Source organism: Oreochromis niloticus, linkage group LG20 (genome assembly GCF_001858045.2).
Source record: "Oreochromis niloticus isolate F11D_XX linkage group LG20, O_niloticus_UMD_NMBU, whole genome shotgun sequence".
Taxonomy (NCBI): Eukaryota; Metazoa; Chordata; class Actinopteri; order Cichliformes; family Cichlidae; genus Oreochromis; species Oreochromis niloticus.
In genome coordinates this window covers 23,596,221-23,613,229 of record NC_031984.2, presented here as the reverse complement: position 1 = coordinate 23,613,229, position 17,009 = coordinate 23,596,221, and the positions used below count along the sequence as shown (strand labels likewise).

The 17,009-nt window shown below is 38.4% G+C and overlaps 2 protein-coding genes and 1 long non-coding RNA gene across 3 annotated transcripts in view; all 3 read right to left on the bottom strand.

The window, feature by feature from the left end:
• Window positions 1-1,784: 1,784 nt before the first annotated feature.
• Window positions 1,785-17,009, bottom strand: part of LOC100697511 (leucine-rich repeat-containing protein 49) — a 29,969-nt gene continuing 14,744 nt past the window's right edge. The window contains exons 12-13 of the mRNA XM_019349324.2: window positions 4,443-4,596; window positions 1,785-2,128 (exon numbers count right to left, since the gene is read on the bottom strand). Coding sequence (XP_019204869.1) covers window positions 1,913-2,128; window positions 4,443-4,596 — 370 coding nt within the window. The 3' untranslated portion in view covers window positions 1,785-1,912. The remainder of the gene's footprint in view (window positions 2,129-4,442; window positions 4,597-17,009) is intronic.
• On the bottom strand, window positions 7,271-9,832 carry LOC109196270 (GTPase IMAP family member 7-like). The gene is made up of 2 exons (XM_019350240.2): window positions 9,747-9,832; window positions 7,271-8,473 (listed from the first exon to the last, which is right to left on the bottom strand). Exons 1-2 carry the CDS (start codon window positions 9,757-9,759, stop codon window positions 7,557-7,559), a joined length of 930 nt encoding a protein of 309 aa, XP_019205785.1. The 5' UTR covers window positions 9,760-9,832; the 3' UTR covers window positions 7,271-7,556.
• LOC109196271 (uncharacterized) lies at window positions 13,671-15,638 on the bottom strand. Its single transcript, XR_002057813.2, has 4 exons — window positions 15,588-15,638; window positions 14,850-15,007; window positions 14,398-14,484; window positions 13,671-14,016 (listed from the first exon to the last, which is right to left on the bottom strand). It is a non-coding gene; the product is annotated as an uncharacterized LOC109196271 (long non-coding RNA).

Here is a 17,009-nt window from a genome sequence, read left to right as displayed (position 1 = left end):
TTATTAAGAATACAAAGCACTCCAAATAGCACAAACCTCCACAAAGGCAGCTTGCTCTCTGGACAGTATTTACTTTGAAGGGAATAATATTCTATTTATTATATTAAAATATATTTAATGAAAAAGCAAGTGCAAAGTGCAGCCTTTTATTATTTGCCTTGTTGAAAGTAGGGCTGCAACGATTCGTCGCCATAATCGATGACGTCGACTATAAAAATTCGGAATTTTATTGTCGACGGGTCATATAGTAAAACCACCTACCGTAAATGATTTTTGTAGCTGCAATACACTACAAGGAAGCTATGGGGGCATTATCGCCTATATCATCTGCACAGACAGCACTCAATACTAACGAAGAAGAACGTAGCGCCAACCGCAAAACAGGAGGACGGAAAAAAATAGAGATTTTTAAAAATATGAAAACGTTTCACAGAAAACAAACAAAGTGAAATGTAGACCGTGCAAAGCGGAGGTTTCTTTCCACTACTGCAGTGCACGAGCATTCAAAACAGTGCACCGTGGAGCTGTGACGTCAGCTTGTTCTTTTGTTTGTTTGTAGTATTAAGCTTAAGTATTAAGTTTGTCCTGACAAGAGGCTCATGCACCTCTCAAATAGCTGAAGTCATGACAGAGAGCATCTTTAGCATGGTTATCTGCTGGGAACATCATCTCTATATATATCGATAAGAGCAAACCTCACTCAAACAGTGCCAGCAAGAAACACAGTTTTAAATAGCTCCATATGGCATTATTATCACTTTGACCTTCAAATTAATCTATTGACCTTGAAGAAGAAATGAATAATAAACAATATACACCTAATATGTAAGAACCGTAGTTTCAGGTTATAAGGCTATTTGTGCATTTTCAGTTGACCTTGATGTAATGGATTGTTCGCATGACCTCATGCTACACCACTACAAAGTTTTATCACAACTGAAAGCTTGTCTAGCTATCGTGTTTAAAGACAGAGTGACATCACACATAAAAACTACAAGAGCATAACCTCCTTGGCAGAAGTAATAAAAAAGCCAAGGTAAGTTCATTATAATTATCTTTTAAATCTGAATATAATTTCACAACAGTATTCGCTGTGATACTGAGATCAGAAGTTACAAATTGTAAGCAACCACACCAATAACAGACTTTTGGGGGGAAAAAAACTCAAGACTCCACTATTTTCTTATTTTCTAAAATCTCACCACATCCTTTAAAGCAATGAGCTCCTGTACTGCACAAAGTAAAATCGCAATGCATACACAATGTTAGGGTTATTGCCTTCAGTCATACGCTAAGTCAAAAGGTTATTAGACTGTGTAGGAGGAAGGTTATAAAGATGCCCAGACACACAGATCTGAAATGATTCACACTCTCTACTGCCACAAATCCTCAGATACAAAATGCGACCCTTCATTAACTTTGTCATTTATTGCTGTGGTATCATAAGGCTTATGTTCTGTCTGTATATTGGCAGGAACTACTCCTAATCACACGAAATACAGAATTTTCAGGGTTTATTATTCTAATGTTTGAATGTAAATGTAAAAGAAGCTGATTAGAGGCTTTTAAATATTATGTAACTACTGATGGACAGTCATTATTAATACCCTGTGTTTTTCATGTAGCTTGTACAATAGCATACTGGGTACATTTATCTAATGTAATGTGTTCACTTATTTGTCCTCTAGATGGCATTATTACAGCACAAATGGCAACTTGTTGACATCCGGCATTTTTAGTGCAATCAAGAAGTATTTATATGATTTAATCCATACACTTCTGACTTTAATGCACAAAAATGATTATGACAAAGTTTGCCTGATTAATATGCATTTTTATATAATTAAGACTGCATAAAAACACAAACACATATTAGTTTAACCAGAGCATTTATCAGTTTTATCAGTCCTTTTCACTTGGTCTCAGAGAGCTTTGCCAGGCTGGCTTGGCGGAAGGCCGCTCGGTCCCTCATCTCCAAGACACAGTCTCTCACCATCTCTGCAAACATGGAAGGCCAGAGCTTGTGTAAAGCCTCGCCCTTCAGGTTGGTGTCTGATGCACTTTGGACCAACTCCTGTAGGTACTGCTCTACCATAGTAGCACGCTCTGATGACTCCACACTGCCCTCCTGTGAAAGGAAAGAGAGCTCATTGTCGTTGATTCTGTTTTTCTATGGCATGGGAACATGTGAAACCACTGAGATTGTCTATTTTCTCTATGAACTGCTCACAATGGGCTGAAAAATATAATAAGTACACAAACTTCAGATAATAATACACAGACAGTAATAATCCTACATGTCTTTATTAAACACACCCATAATACAATCACAGTGCAAAAGTGAAACCTTAGATTCTTAGTTCACAAGGAAAATTTGCACTATTCGGATCGGATAAATTCTAATGATTCCTGGTGCAAAAAGCTTTCTTGACTCTTTCTACTGCTGCAACACCCAACATCTACTAAGCTTTGTTTCAAGGACAGTTAACCACATATTATCCAGTAAGACACGCTAATAAAAGATGGGAAGTCTAGAAAGACAAAGCAGCTTATAAATGACAAAAAAAGTTGTTTTGTTTTTTCCTTTAAAGTTATCAAAATTTACCTGGCCTTATGCGAAAAAAGCTATTGCTCAAAAAACTGTTTGGCTCAAAAAACAAATTCAAAAACATATTTAAGGTTTTGTAGTGCCTGAGTCACAGTCCACACTTAAATCCTATTGACACGCTTTGACATGAACTTAAACAGGCCACTCATGCTTGAAAACCCTTCAGTGTGGTTGAATTGAAACGATTCTGCAAAGAAGAGTTGGCAAAGATTCCTCCACAGTTTGTTTGTTTTTTCACATGGAGGTAGGTAGGTTTGGATAACTTTTTTTCCCCTCAATAAATGAAATCATCTCTTAAAAGTGCACTTTATATTTTCTGGAATTATCTTTGTCTAACATTAAAATGTGCCTAATGATCTGAAACATGTAATTGTAACAAATTTTCAAAAAAGGAAAAAATCACTAGGAGGGCAAATTCTTTTTCACAGCACTGTGGTTGAGCAGACAACTAATATGCTGAAGGCTATGCTTCTCCCTGCTGTGCCCTGTGTTTGAGTCTACTTAAGAGTATTTCCTGCAAGTCGCTCTCACTCTCTCTCTTCATTTTACGGTCTACCCTACACTGTGTGTAATAAAGATCTTTCTTCATTGAGCATGCCATGCTTCACTGTTGGAGATGTTAGATGATAGTTTACTCCCATTCCTCTATTCCACTAAGCTGTTTCTTGAGTCAACATTCAAATGATTTCCATACTTATTTAAACATACGTATAGACTGCGAACAGAACAACATAATTTGCATGTTTGTGTTACAAATTATAATACACTTGGTTTGTTCATTTTTCTATCTTATAAATACATTTGTTTTTCAGACAGAAATGATAGGAGTGTCTTAGATTAGTGGAAACAGAGGTCTTACATATTGCAGTACACTTTTGTTAAACATACTACTAAATTATAAAGTCAATGCTGGTGTTGGTTTTATAATGAGATTGGGTAAAAAGCCTTTATCTAACTTTAAAAGAGAGGTGAAAGAAGTGACCTGAACATGGGGCAGAAAAGCAAGAGTACTGTCATGCCAAAACAGGTACTGGTGCCTGATCTGCACAAACATGTCAGATGCTCCACTCTGTCCTCAGTAAATGGAGGTTAAATTGCACCCAAATAAAGCAGGATGAAACTGCATTAGTGCAAGTGCCGGTTACTAAGAGGATACAGTAGCTAGAGGCTTAGGCTTCTCCAATGTGCTGTTATCCCAAGTTCACTGTATTTATTGTTGTTAAATTTAAGAGAATATAGAGATTTGAGTAATATTAAGTAATCCCAAGTGTAACCATGTTAACTGTATCTGGTTGAGGAAAGTAATTTTAAGATTTCAGAAATTGCTGTTTTTTCTTCGGCTTATAATGTGTGTTTTATAAGCTATGCCATCCAATGCAAAGTTTCTGGAAACACTGGTGGTATTAGTTGCACTTGTTAGTGAAACCTTTAGCAATGATGATGATAAAACAGCATGCACAATATCTTTCATTGGTCTAATAGTTCTATGGAGATATTGCAGTGAAGAACAACTTTCAGTCCATCTCACCCGTACTGCTCACTCCTGCTTTATCTGAATTAATCAATGCCATAACTGTTGTAACAGAGGCCTGCTTTGTTCTCTGAATATAAATGACTGCAGATCAAGATAACAAGTTTCACAGTACAGTAGTCCCACATGAATTAGAAAGGACTGATGTCAAATATTGATTCCTGTTCGATGGTGCATTAATGACCTGTGTGTTATTTTTATGAATGACACCAGAAGCTGACTCCTGCTCAAGTCATTGTTTGTATTTTCTCTTAACCTTCTTTTGAAGATGAAGTACAGTCAGCACTATAAATAAGAACTAACCTCAGGGCTCTCTGCACTGCAGTCTCTGCTTGGATAGTTAAACAACGCTCTGCTCAGGCCTTCTCCCAGGAGTTTCCCATTATCACGCAGCTCCTCTGGACTGAGTCTTGCCCGCCGGCCACGCCCCTCCAACAGGAACTGCAACTGCCGCTTCCTTCAGGGTGAAGAAAGACAAGAAAGAAGAGTAAGTCAGATATAGACTGAAAAAACACAAAGACACCTGGGGAGAAACAGTGGCTGCAAGTGAGTGGCACCACTATAATAAAGGCATGTTTTTGTATCCATCAAATGGCACTATCTCAACTTAATAGTGTGAAAACAGTTTCTTGAGAAATAAGGGAAAGGGCTCATTTGAGAAGTTGTTAGAAATGACAGCATTTAAACAAACACTGACAGTTCAGAAAGGTCAGCAACACTCAGATACTTTGAACAAAAAAACACCATAATGGATTAAATCCAAGCAAACAGGCAAACAATATGTAAAATGTTAATAGTCTTTTTGAACTATTTCCATAAATATTTTAATGTCTTTAACACAGAGAAGTACAATACACTTATTAAAGCAGTACAGCACTCTAACATAAACTACATCAAATGTTGCTGTCTATCAAAAGCAGGGGTGTCCAAAGTCCGGCCCGCGGGCCGCATCCATTTTTAATTGGCCCTCAAGTAATTTTATAAATAGAATAGAGTATGGCCCGCACTTCAACTTTTACTTGAGTGTATTGCACTTCTTAGTTTTAACACCAGGGGGAGCTACTGTTGATCAAGGCAGTTGCTCCACCAAAAAGGACAATCACAGAAGAAATTTACCCCCAAGTTACCAAACATGGCAGAACCAAAGAAGTAAAGTGAGTGCAGAAAATTTCAGACATGGTGGGAGAGTGAATATTTCTTCAAAGAACTCAAGGGGAAGTGTGTCTGTTTGATCTGCACTGAAACTGTGGCAGTTATGAAAGAGTATAATGTACGACGTCATTATGAAACCAAACATCAGGCCTATGCATCCTACAATGGTGCTGAGCGAGAGCAGAAATTAAAGCAAAGGGTAGCTATCCTGCGGGGTCAGCAACAGTATTTTTTTTCGTGTTAAAATTGTCCAGGAAAAGGCTCCAATAGCAGCTATGAGGTCGCCCAACTCATCGCAAGACATGGTAAGCCTTTTTCAGATGGAGACCTCATAAAACGCTGCCTCGTTAAAGTCACCGAAATAATGTGCCCGGAAAAAGTGCAGGACTTCAACAACGTCAGCATGTCCAGAAGTACAGTTGTGCCACACACTGAAGACTGTCAGCCAACATTAAACTGCAACTGTCTGATAAAGCTGTGCTTTTGATTTTTACTCCATCGCATGCGATCCGAGCACCGATGCCACAGACACCGCACAGCTGCTAATTTTTTTTTGCGGGGAGTGGACGAGAGCACGAGCGCTTTAGGTGAGTAAAACATATATATTCCACAGTACCCGCGTGTTAATGTGCAGGTACACATGCTTCAAATATCAATAATGCGCATCAATTCTGTCACTACCCTGCTTTTGCGCACCACTTTCTTATATGCGTTTTTCTTGTTAACACACAGAGTACACACCGCTGTGCACAGCGCACGCACACGCAAAGTCAGCTGATCTCATCTGATGCAGATCTGCTCCTTGATCAAGTGACATTTGTCCGGATTTTTGGCACGAGTGGCGTACGATCAGCACCGCGGCTGGATGGCCTGATTTACACCCAGCGCAGCTGATACTCACCAGAATAATTTACTAAAATTATATGCACTCCTGTTATTAAATTCTGTTCAGTCTGTTAATGTTGATAATCGTTTCAAACAGACATTAATAGGTGTGTTGCTAAGCCTAAGAACTTAAATAACAAACTTGAAATGTACCCGTCCCATTTTCCCCTTTAGTGTTTTTTCTCTGTGCTGTAAATCTTCTGTCCAAGAAGAAATCTGCTGCTGTTCCGAGAATGAGCTACCAAAGCTTTTTCTGAATAAATCAATAAAGATCCATTTATGGAAAGCTGTGATGAAGGCAGTTTTGTCTTTAATTATATTCAACAATATAACACATTTGACCACTTTTAAATGATTTTTCTAACTTTAATACGCTACAGTTAAGGTTATATACCGAATTTCTAGTAAGTGGCCCAGCCCCTCCTATATTTTTATGTATGTGGCCCTCAGTGAAAAAAGTTTGGACACCCCTGCTCTAAGATAACAGTTTATCACGTTTCACTTTCATTGGCAGCTTGATTCAGTAGCTTGATTTTTAGGCAATAAAATCATTTTGTTAGATTTACCTAAAAGTAGTGGTTTGATTAACCCTCATGTGTTACCCTGTATGTTCTGGAGGATTAGAAAATAATTCTAGCTTTATTTTATTTTATTTCACAAAAGCTCAAATCACATATTCTGTCCTCCAGGTGTCCTGCAGGTTTTAGAGGTGTCCTTGAACCAACACAACTGATTTAAGTGGCTAAATTACCTCCTCAACATATCTTAAAGTTCTCCAGAGACATGGCAATTAACTAATCATTTGATTCAGGTGTGTTGACCCAGGGTGATATCTAAAACCTGCCAGACACCGGCCCTTGAGGACTGCAGTTGGACACCACTGGATTAGGTGTTGCTAATTATCAGTTGAAAATGTAGAGGATGTTACCTGTCTAATTTGGCTTCATACATGCATGTTGGTTGTGCAGCTCTCTGTTATGAGCTTATTCAAATTCCTCAATGAACATAGGTGTAAAATGGGTCTGTGATGACCTGACAGGTGTTTTAGTGCCTAAGTCAAACCAGAAACAGTTAACTCAAATACTTAAACAAAATGAAACTGAACTTATCTTTTATTAATGTTTGTGTTTTTCAAACCAACAACTGAATAAAAATAAAAATCAATGAAAAGGTAGGTACAGGTATGAATATCTGCAGTGTGGTTATGCTGCTCAAAGACAACCATGTAGTTTTCAGTGGGTGAACCTGTTAAGTGTCAATTTTATATCATGAGGCTCAAATACAATGATTAGAGTTTTCTAATGTGTGAATTTAACTGCCATGACACTGACTGACACTATTTCCTCCACTAAGACCACATAGTGATTTTCACAAAATAAATCACAATATTAAACATATTCTAGTGTCACGAGACATTTCACGAGACATTTCAGCTGTAATTCTGGCCATTTGTTGTTGGGCTTCCCATAGTTTTCGATGGGCCTCTGCAGCTTCTCTTTGACGCTGTTCCTCTAATATTCTCATCATGTTAAATCTCTCTCTCTCATTCTGGAATTGTTCAGTGATTTTCTTCATCTCTTTCTCATACTTTTCCTGGATTTTCTTCTCCAGTTCTTCTCTTTCTCTGCGTATTTGCTCCTCTTTCTCTTTCAGGACTCGTTGTTTCTCCTCCTCAATTTGTCTCTCAGCTTCTTGGAACATCTTGTTGGTGTAGTGGCTTCCTCCATTCTTCTGAACTATACTTTTGATCTTCATGACCAACTCAGTGACCTGAGCTCGGTCATTCTTCTTGTTATTGAAGACGTGGTACTGGCCATTACATCTGGCCACAAGTTCCTGCAGGTCTAAGTTTTCCCCCAAGAGCTCATCTATAGACCTGTTCTCAAGAAGATCCCCACCAGTAAAGAGAACCATGCTGTATTTGTCTGCTGCCTGGCCAAAGGCTTCTTGAATTTTCTGAACCGTCAGCATTTCCTCTTCAGTGTATCTGCCCAACCTGATGACCACCAGAAAGATGTGAGGTCCAGGAGAAGCATAACCGATGCACTGGGAAAAATCTTTAGCTGCTTTATCCATGCCGAAGGTGGTGTCAAAGAGGCCTGGGGTGTCAATGACTGCAACCTTCTGCCCATCCACCACAGCTTCAGCTTTAGAACAGTGAACAGTCATCGAGTTAAAACTAAACTTGGATTCAAAGAAGTCTCGTCCCAGAATGGTGTTTCCTGTGGCGCTCTTCCCACTGCCCGTCTTTCCCACCATTACCATCCTCAAAACTTCATCATTTCTCCTGATGGGCTCTGTGGACAAACATCTGCATTTTAGAGAGTTCTGTAACTCTAAAGATTGAAACTACATCACGATATAGGTTTGTTTGTTTTTGATATAACTGTGGCAATGAATGGTTAAAAATCCCCCAAATATTTACATCTATCCATTTAAATACTCTGTTCTGTATAACCTAGTCTAATAGGTATAAGTGAACAGATTATGCAGTACCTGAACTTATCTAAGACCCAGAAGCAAAATCAATCAATCATATATATCTTGCTGAGAACCAGCCTGTTCATTCATGTCCATGACTTATTTGAGCTACTCTACTAATTCCTGATGTCCTAAATGGAACACAATCTGGGCGGCCTGTTTTAGCTCCAAAGAGGAAGGAAATCACCCAAAAAAATTCAATGGGAAGATTCTTTTCTCCTCGGTTCTCAGGAGGATATATTTGTATGTATTAAAGATAATGTTTATTGCCAGCATGTGAAAAGATTGGAACCCTAATTCTACCTAATGCTGTTTTCTAAGAAACCAAACCTTTTAGAAAGAATGTGAGCATTTGTTGATGTGTGTCAGGAAGAATTATTTTTGTTTTTCATTGATTTCAAAGACTTTGAAGAACAATTTCATAAAATGACATATTCTGGGTTGGTGGTTAGAACAGAATGTTTGATTCATGGAGAGATTGCTTTAGGATCAAATCTGACACGGAGCTGTCTTTCTCCTGGCTAATATTAGTTAATATTGATCAACATTACATTACATTGAACTATATGCTGTCTCATGCAGAAAAATGCTGTAAGGAAGTTCCTGGGGATCATTTGACAACTCAGATGGCCAATTTGAAATTTAACAGAATTTATCAACTGATGTTATGAACTAACCATCACCAGATTCATGCACCATAGCTACCATGCAGCTAGCTAACATGATCTTTCTTGCTGCTGTTATTGCTAGAAAAAATGTTATAAGAATAGGAATAACCCAACTCTAACCCTGAATGTTACCAGTCAGCTTCATCCTCTGTTGGTGCAAAGTGACTGATAATGGACTTCTACATTATGGTTAAAATGGACCGGTTAATTAGCACACACACCAACACAATGATGACTGCAGTTCACTTACAGTTTCTGGAATTTAATACAAGTGGTTGCTTTTCAATAAGATGAGGCACAAGATGCTTTCTACTTTCACTTTATCCTAATCTAATACTGCTACCATACATAATTTATATTCACAGTTCAAGTTAAAGCACCAAATGTGGGTAAAATGTAACTCCATGCTGTAATCACTTACCGTTGCTTGCCATGTTTGGGTTGTACTGCGCAGAGTTTCTAATACTGCTGAAGTTCAGAAACTTTCTGCTGCTTTGCTTTGTGCAGTTTCATATATAGTTTCATTACTGAACCACACCCCATCATGACGTTAGCTCAGTTAGAGCAGTTTTATTAGCCATGAATGAAAAGCCCAGTTTATCTGGGCTTAGCAGTGTCTAGGAGTATACTTGCTTGTGGCCTCCCCGTAGCTTTTACCAATAACAAGACTGCTGTAGATAACAGTTTATCACACATTACACACTTTTTCACTTTCACTGGCCATTTGATTACATTTCTTTATCCAATAAAACTTTTTTCTATAATTTTCCTATAACTATTAGAATTATTTTTTAGTTTCCTCAACATGAGTGACTCCTTTCATTGTTTCATTTTAGTATCAATCTCTAGCAAGCAGATGAGATTTACAAAGGTGATTCATATGACTCAGTGATGTCACTTGGCAGACCAGTATGTCACTCGGGGTGGTGAATACAGGAAAAGGGAAAGAAAAAGGCCCTATACAAGAGGTGATTACAGCTAGGCACTAGAGACAAGTGGTAAGATAGGAAATATCTTTCAGTTTTTGGAAGTAAAACTTCTGAAATTCCCCTACTCATAAAGCAAATGTGTCAATGGCTGTTACTGCTCATACAGTAGGTGCAGTGGCAGTCCTAGCCTGTTTGGTGCCCTGGGCGAACACTCCCTCTGCCCCCCCCCCCCCCCCCCCACACACACACACACACACACATACACATATATGAAGAGAGAGAGAGAGAGTATGCATAGTATGCAAACGGCTAACGAACAGCCATTATAATTCGTCATACAATGAGAACAGGACATATCAACAATTGACAATGACTAATTAATATTGTGCTGAACACAGTCCAGAAGATTCAGTAAGCTACATCAGTGTCTACTGTTTACTATCATAGCCAAGTGACACTTCACTATCCCTACTAATTGATGTTATCTCGTTGTATCTCTGTTGTGGTCAGTGCTATCTTCTATGCTGTTGCATGCTGGGGCAGCAGGTTGAGGGTCACAGATGCCAACAGACTAAATTAACTGATCCACAAGGCCAGTAATGTTGTGGGGATGGCGCTGGACTCTGTTAGGGTGGTGTCAGAAGGCAGATGTTTTCCAAGATAAAGATACTGTTAGATAATACCTCCCACCCACTCTATGACATGAGATGCTGGCTAGTCACAGGAGCACGTTCAGTGAGTGACTGAGTTGACCAAAAAGCACCACTGACCGACAGAAGAAATCATTCCTGCCTGTGGCCATCTCCCTGTACAACTCCTCCATCTAAAACACTGTAAACACTGCAATAGCTACACCCTTTTTACACACGCCCTTTTCTACTCTGTAATATTCTTGTCAATCTTCTTGATATTTATTTATAATCACCTCTGTTAATCCTTGATATTTAGAACTGAGTGATCTGTATATATTAGTGCTATTTCTTAAATGTGTAAAATCTGTAACATAATGTTACATAATGTTTGGAGTTTAGTCTGTTACTGTTACTATTTTTACCATTTTTTTTTTTACCATTTCTTCTTGGAGCAACTGTAACCCACATAATTTCCTTAGGGATTAATAAAGTATTCTGATTCTGATTGTTTTAGGATGACCTGCCATTATCCAATGACACATCTGCTTACCTGTATCTTTTGCTCGTTTCTCCTCTTCTTTTCTCTTTTTTCTAAACTGAGCACCTGATGACTTTGAACTTTTCTTGTCCATCTTCCATTGGTTTTAATTTTGCACTCCAGTATAAACACCCATCCCTCAACCCGAGGATCACCACAACATAACCTAACAGACCTACACCTTAGTTCACAGATTAACTTTGTCTAGGGTTTATTTTTGGGATTTCACACAACCCAAGATTCAGATCATGAATACTGTTATAAAGGCTCACCTTTCAGCACATTCACTTCACCAGATGCACCTTGTCTCTTTTCCTCACCTTTGATTGGGGGTGGTGCTTGGCCTTAATTGCACTCACCTGTCACTCGTTATATAAGGACTGCACTCACCTACCTCTCACTCTTTCTTCACTCCCACATGGGGCGGCAGCTGAGGTGAGTTTCTGTTTGAGTCTCCTGAGTTCATGTATTATTTTGAGTTACTTAAATCATACTTTGTCCTTTTTAGAGAGAGCAGTCCATGTGTGTCTTTCCTTTACCCATTATCCAATAAAAGGACAAAACCTGCTAATGACTGATGACTGCTTAATCTCATTCTAATCGGATGAGCCCATGATGATGACTACTTAAACCCTGAGCCTTCCTTCCTCCAAAACATGGTCCTCCGAGCCGGAGTAGTGTTATCATCATGGATTCACAGCAGCCATTGACTGAAGATTTGAGAAGTTCTGGTCGTGAAAGGCGACCTCCTACCCACCTGCAGTATGACGTTCAGTACCCTGGGAGTATAAGTGCTAGATGTGATACAGAGTCAAACAGAATGCCAGCATAGTGACACAGACACACATGGGCTGCAGGATCCTGACGGGGAGTCAGAAAGACAACCAGAGACATCCCCTGCTCCTTTACCCACCAGTCAAGATGAGGTGATGAGGGAACTCCTGGTGACGATGAGGGAGATTAGGCAACTCATGATTCAATTATCTCCTCCCCATTCTCGCAGTTCCTCCAGATCTTCAATTCACACTGTCTCATCTGATGAAAGCAAATCCTCTGTGTGCGGTTTACAAGCCATTCCCCAAACGCATCAGCAACATGAGCAGTTCCCAGTGATTGATCCAGCAACATGTCAATCACCCTCTCAGCCCCCACAGGTTAGCCGTCACTCTGGTGCAGTTCCGGCTGCTAGCCCTCCTGTCCCTAATTCAACAATATTAGATGCTGCAGTTCCTTCAAGTGGTTTGCCTAGACCAGTTTTTCCTACACCAGATGAGACTCCTTTTAATTTCCTGGCCACACCACTGCAAGGTCCGCACCAGATTTCCTGTGTTCAACCTGCTGTTCCTCTAGATGAAGACCCCGCTCAACCTCTCATTTGCATTCCAGAACCAAGGCAGCACCCTCCTGTAAAGCAGCAACCAGCTACATCCAATGGCTTACACACTGTAAAAAAGAAAATGTTGAGAAAACGTAAAATTTCAAGGCAACATGATGCAAGAGATTTTTGAGTTTTCTCAACTTTTGCCAACTGTTGTTGACTTAACTAAGATTTACAAGTTCTGCCAACTTGGATCTTCTTGTTCACCTAATTAGGATAATCCTGGAAGTCTAACGAAGAAATTCTGGTTTCAATGCCATGTATTTCTGCCTTCACCAAACACAGATATTCTTGTTGAGTAATCATGCAATTCTTACTCCAGTGAGTTGAAAATTTACCTATATAAACAAAGGAAAATGTATGTTGTTATTATACTGGAAAAAACACTTAATAAATAGATATAGAATAAAACAAAGCACAATTCAATGTTATCTAAAAGCTTATTTATTTTGTTCAACAGTCTTTTCAGTACATTTCAGAATGTCATGGGTAGTAGGGTGAATTTCTGTTAAAAAAAAAAAAACAAAAAGAAAGAAAAGAAATAACAAACAAACATGTTGCCAGTTTCTTTTGGGTGCTTTGAGCACCCCAGCAGAGACGTTAAAATTCCAGAGTCCAGAACCAAAAAAGAGTGTCCAGCAACTTAATAATTCACGCACACACACCCTGACCGTCTTGTAAAAGCTGAACATAACTATTGCACATTAAATAGGGTAGTGCCACAAACGATTGCCTATGTACCCAGACATTGACATTTTACACAGGCTTACTATGATGAACTATGGAAGTTAAAAGTTATTAGAAATGTTACCATCAATGAAGAGGAAACTAACACTATAACAAATCTTTTACAATACTACAAGACAAATTTTCACCATATATTCTCAACAATACAGATTCATCTGACTAAAATTTACATTTCGAATAATGATTTATCCACTTCACCTTCATATTGTCCGACCAGGCCAAAATAAGATGGCCTGAATTGCTTCAAAGGTAAAACTCATCTGCTTTGGATAATCAATGTTGAGGGCATACAGAAGGCCAAAGAGGTATGCCAGGGCAGTAGAGAGATCTGGAATGTTATGTAGCACGATGTCCCCTTCCAACACAACTGCATGTTCTCGTACAGACGTATCAACATCGTCATCTTGTAGGATGGTGAGGATGGCAACTGATGCACCGTTCAACACTGGTTCCAAAATGTCAGTGTCCTGAAGAAAAGTAAAATATGAATTATTGAAAGCTAAGAAAAACTAAAGACAAAACAAATTTCTAAAGATTTTAACTTTAACCTCTATACCATGCTGGTCGTTTGACTCATGGAGGTTTTAAGAAGAAAAAGCTTATTTTCTTTTAATTAATGCCACCTTGTGAGTTTTGTACAAAAATATTTTCTGCTATGGAACAACCACTAACAATGCCCAGCAGCTGCTCAGCAGAAAAAAAGGAGTGAGAGTTATGACAACTGCAATCCCCACTATAAAATTATCTGGACTGCACTGAGAAAGTGTACATTTCCATTTTGGATAAACTCATCCTCTAAAAACATCTCATAGCAATTAGTTTTACTTGCATTACTTTTTTGTACTTACTAAGCACTTCAGGAAAACCTCTGTTGCATCTTCTCTTGAGGAAAATGGGCAGGCCTCTCAGTGCCCGTTGGACACAGTGTTGGATGTCTAAAGAGTATTCAGTGGAAAACAAGAATTTCAATTAGTGAAGTAACATGGTGTACTATACACAATGCAAAATCAGAACTCTCATAGTAATGAAAGTAAAGCACAGGTCAGACCCAGCAACACGCAAAATGTACAACCCCCCCCCCAAAAAAAACCAACAACAACACCATGTTAACAATTTTACTTTCATTTTACAAATTAAATAAAATACTGCCAAATAAGAACAAAGCAATGACTCATGACATTCATTTTTACTGACATGTCCACTGATGTGTTTTGTTTGAAGCCAACATCTTTTTCAGTTTCTGTTAAGAGAAAAGTATACTCTCTTCTAAAAATGTCAGATAAAGGAGCACTTCACTCACCTGTTCATCAAGTTTATCCAGGAGGTCTTCCATCTCCTCACCAAGAGCTCCCTCCTTAGACCAGTACAGTTTCAGCAGGCCAGGCACAAATTTGTCAAGGGATGCATTGAAGGTCCCCAGGAGGTCTTTGCTTGTGATCCGATGAAATTTTCAGATATCTAAACAATACATTCACCAAAATATTGTCATTTATTCAGCACAGAAAATTCCTGGGTAGCTGTCTTGGACAGTCTGCACCATGTTATATGCCTGACTGTGTTATCAACAGCAAAACCTACTTCAAAAATCTCTCATGAATACGTCTTTTGCACAGGAATAGAAACACCCCCCACAAAACCCAGTATCAATATGAAAATACATATTATGTTCTAAGTTGCACCAAAATCTGTGACCAATCAGATTCTGTGACCTGCCTTAGTATTCTTTCCCTAACAATCTCAGACTATAGAAGTCCTATTTCTAGCACAAAAAGAAAAAAAATACATGCTAAGTCAAAATTATGAGATTGCTTTTCTGTTTCACAATTTCGATTTAGCATGGGGACTCTTGTACTGGCAGAAATGTTCAGGGTAAGGATTTCAATATAACACTGGCAAGGGCCTTGACTGGAGTGGTAGCACAAGATAATAAAGTTGGCCAATGCATTACCCCAGCAAATACCGTACTACTTCAACATCAGTATAAATCATGCCCAATTAGAATAATAATTAAATTATAAATAAATTAGGACAGTCTTACCTCCTCAGAGGAAAACAGCGCAGGTCATCTCTCCTGGACCTCAGATACCATTAAAAGGAAATGTCATGTGATACACTACTGCACCAACATGTACCACAGGTCAGTGCCAGGATGCTGAAACTGTCTTTTCAGAGGAAGCTGGAGGCAAACTTTCCTTTTAAGATAAGACAGTTTGTAGAGTGTGTGAATGTATGTGTATGCCAAAACATATCAGTGTATGTCATTCACAGATAATGACTAAAACAATAATACAGATGTGTGGAAGTTAGATCTGATGAAAAAAAAAAAAAACTTGAAACAACACCTTGGGTTTGATATATGATCCCACAGTTTCGGCCTCAATTTTACAAACACAATGCAGATGGCATCTGTTTAATGCTGAGGAATTTAGTTGTATTTTGTCCATCAGAGACCTTAAGCAATATAGCAAGCATGCGCAGTTACAGAGTTAGTTTCCCTTTGATGTCTTCCCCTACAGAGGAAATTTGTTAAGTACAGGAAGTGAGCTTACTAAAGAAGAAAGGTCAAGAAATCAACTCAGACTGAAGTTAAAGAACCCTGACGGGTGTAGGTGGGTCAGGTAACTTAACTTAACTTACTTAACTTAACTGATTAAAGGTAGATAGATAAATAAATGGGCCATTCTCTCTCTCAGTTTGTTCACAGTGCATCAGTTCTTTATTACTATACTTTATACTTTATTATACATATACTTTATTACGATATATCTTTATTACTTATCCAGATAAATGACATTATAACTCTCCTTTTCAAGAAATGGCCACAAGGATATTACAACCATTATAAACGCATACAAACACAAATACAACTGTCACACACTACAAATGAGTGAAAATGAAGAGTTGTTGAAAGCAGAGAATACACACTACACATCTTGCACATGTAACTTTATACTGAGAGGAAGTATGAAATATGCTTAATGCAGGTATAACACATGCTATATGAGCAGGAGAAGCAAGGGACAGAGAGAGGACATTAGCATTTTATAAATGATTTTATAAATGAAAAAAAATGTATTATTGATTGGTGATAGCAATCTCTGTTCTGGTCCATTAAAGGACTATTCACATCTATTACAGGAAAGACAAGAAGCACAGATTTTGTATGAAATTAAGGCAATTAAATGATTAGCTAAGTAAGCGATGACTATAGACTGACTCAATGCCAAATTTTAGAGGAGCTCGTGTGCACAGAAAAATCAGATAGCTAATATATGCAATATAAACAGCATCACATGTGTTTCCAGTGTTAGCTCCTTATGATGCAAAACAAAGTGTGATAAACTGAAAGCATTTATTATAATGAGATCATAAATTCCATAGTGTAGGATGATGTGGGTTTTTTTGTTTTTTTTACTAGAACGCCTGTGGCGCACAGATAAGCGTAGTCCGAATGCATACC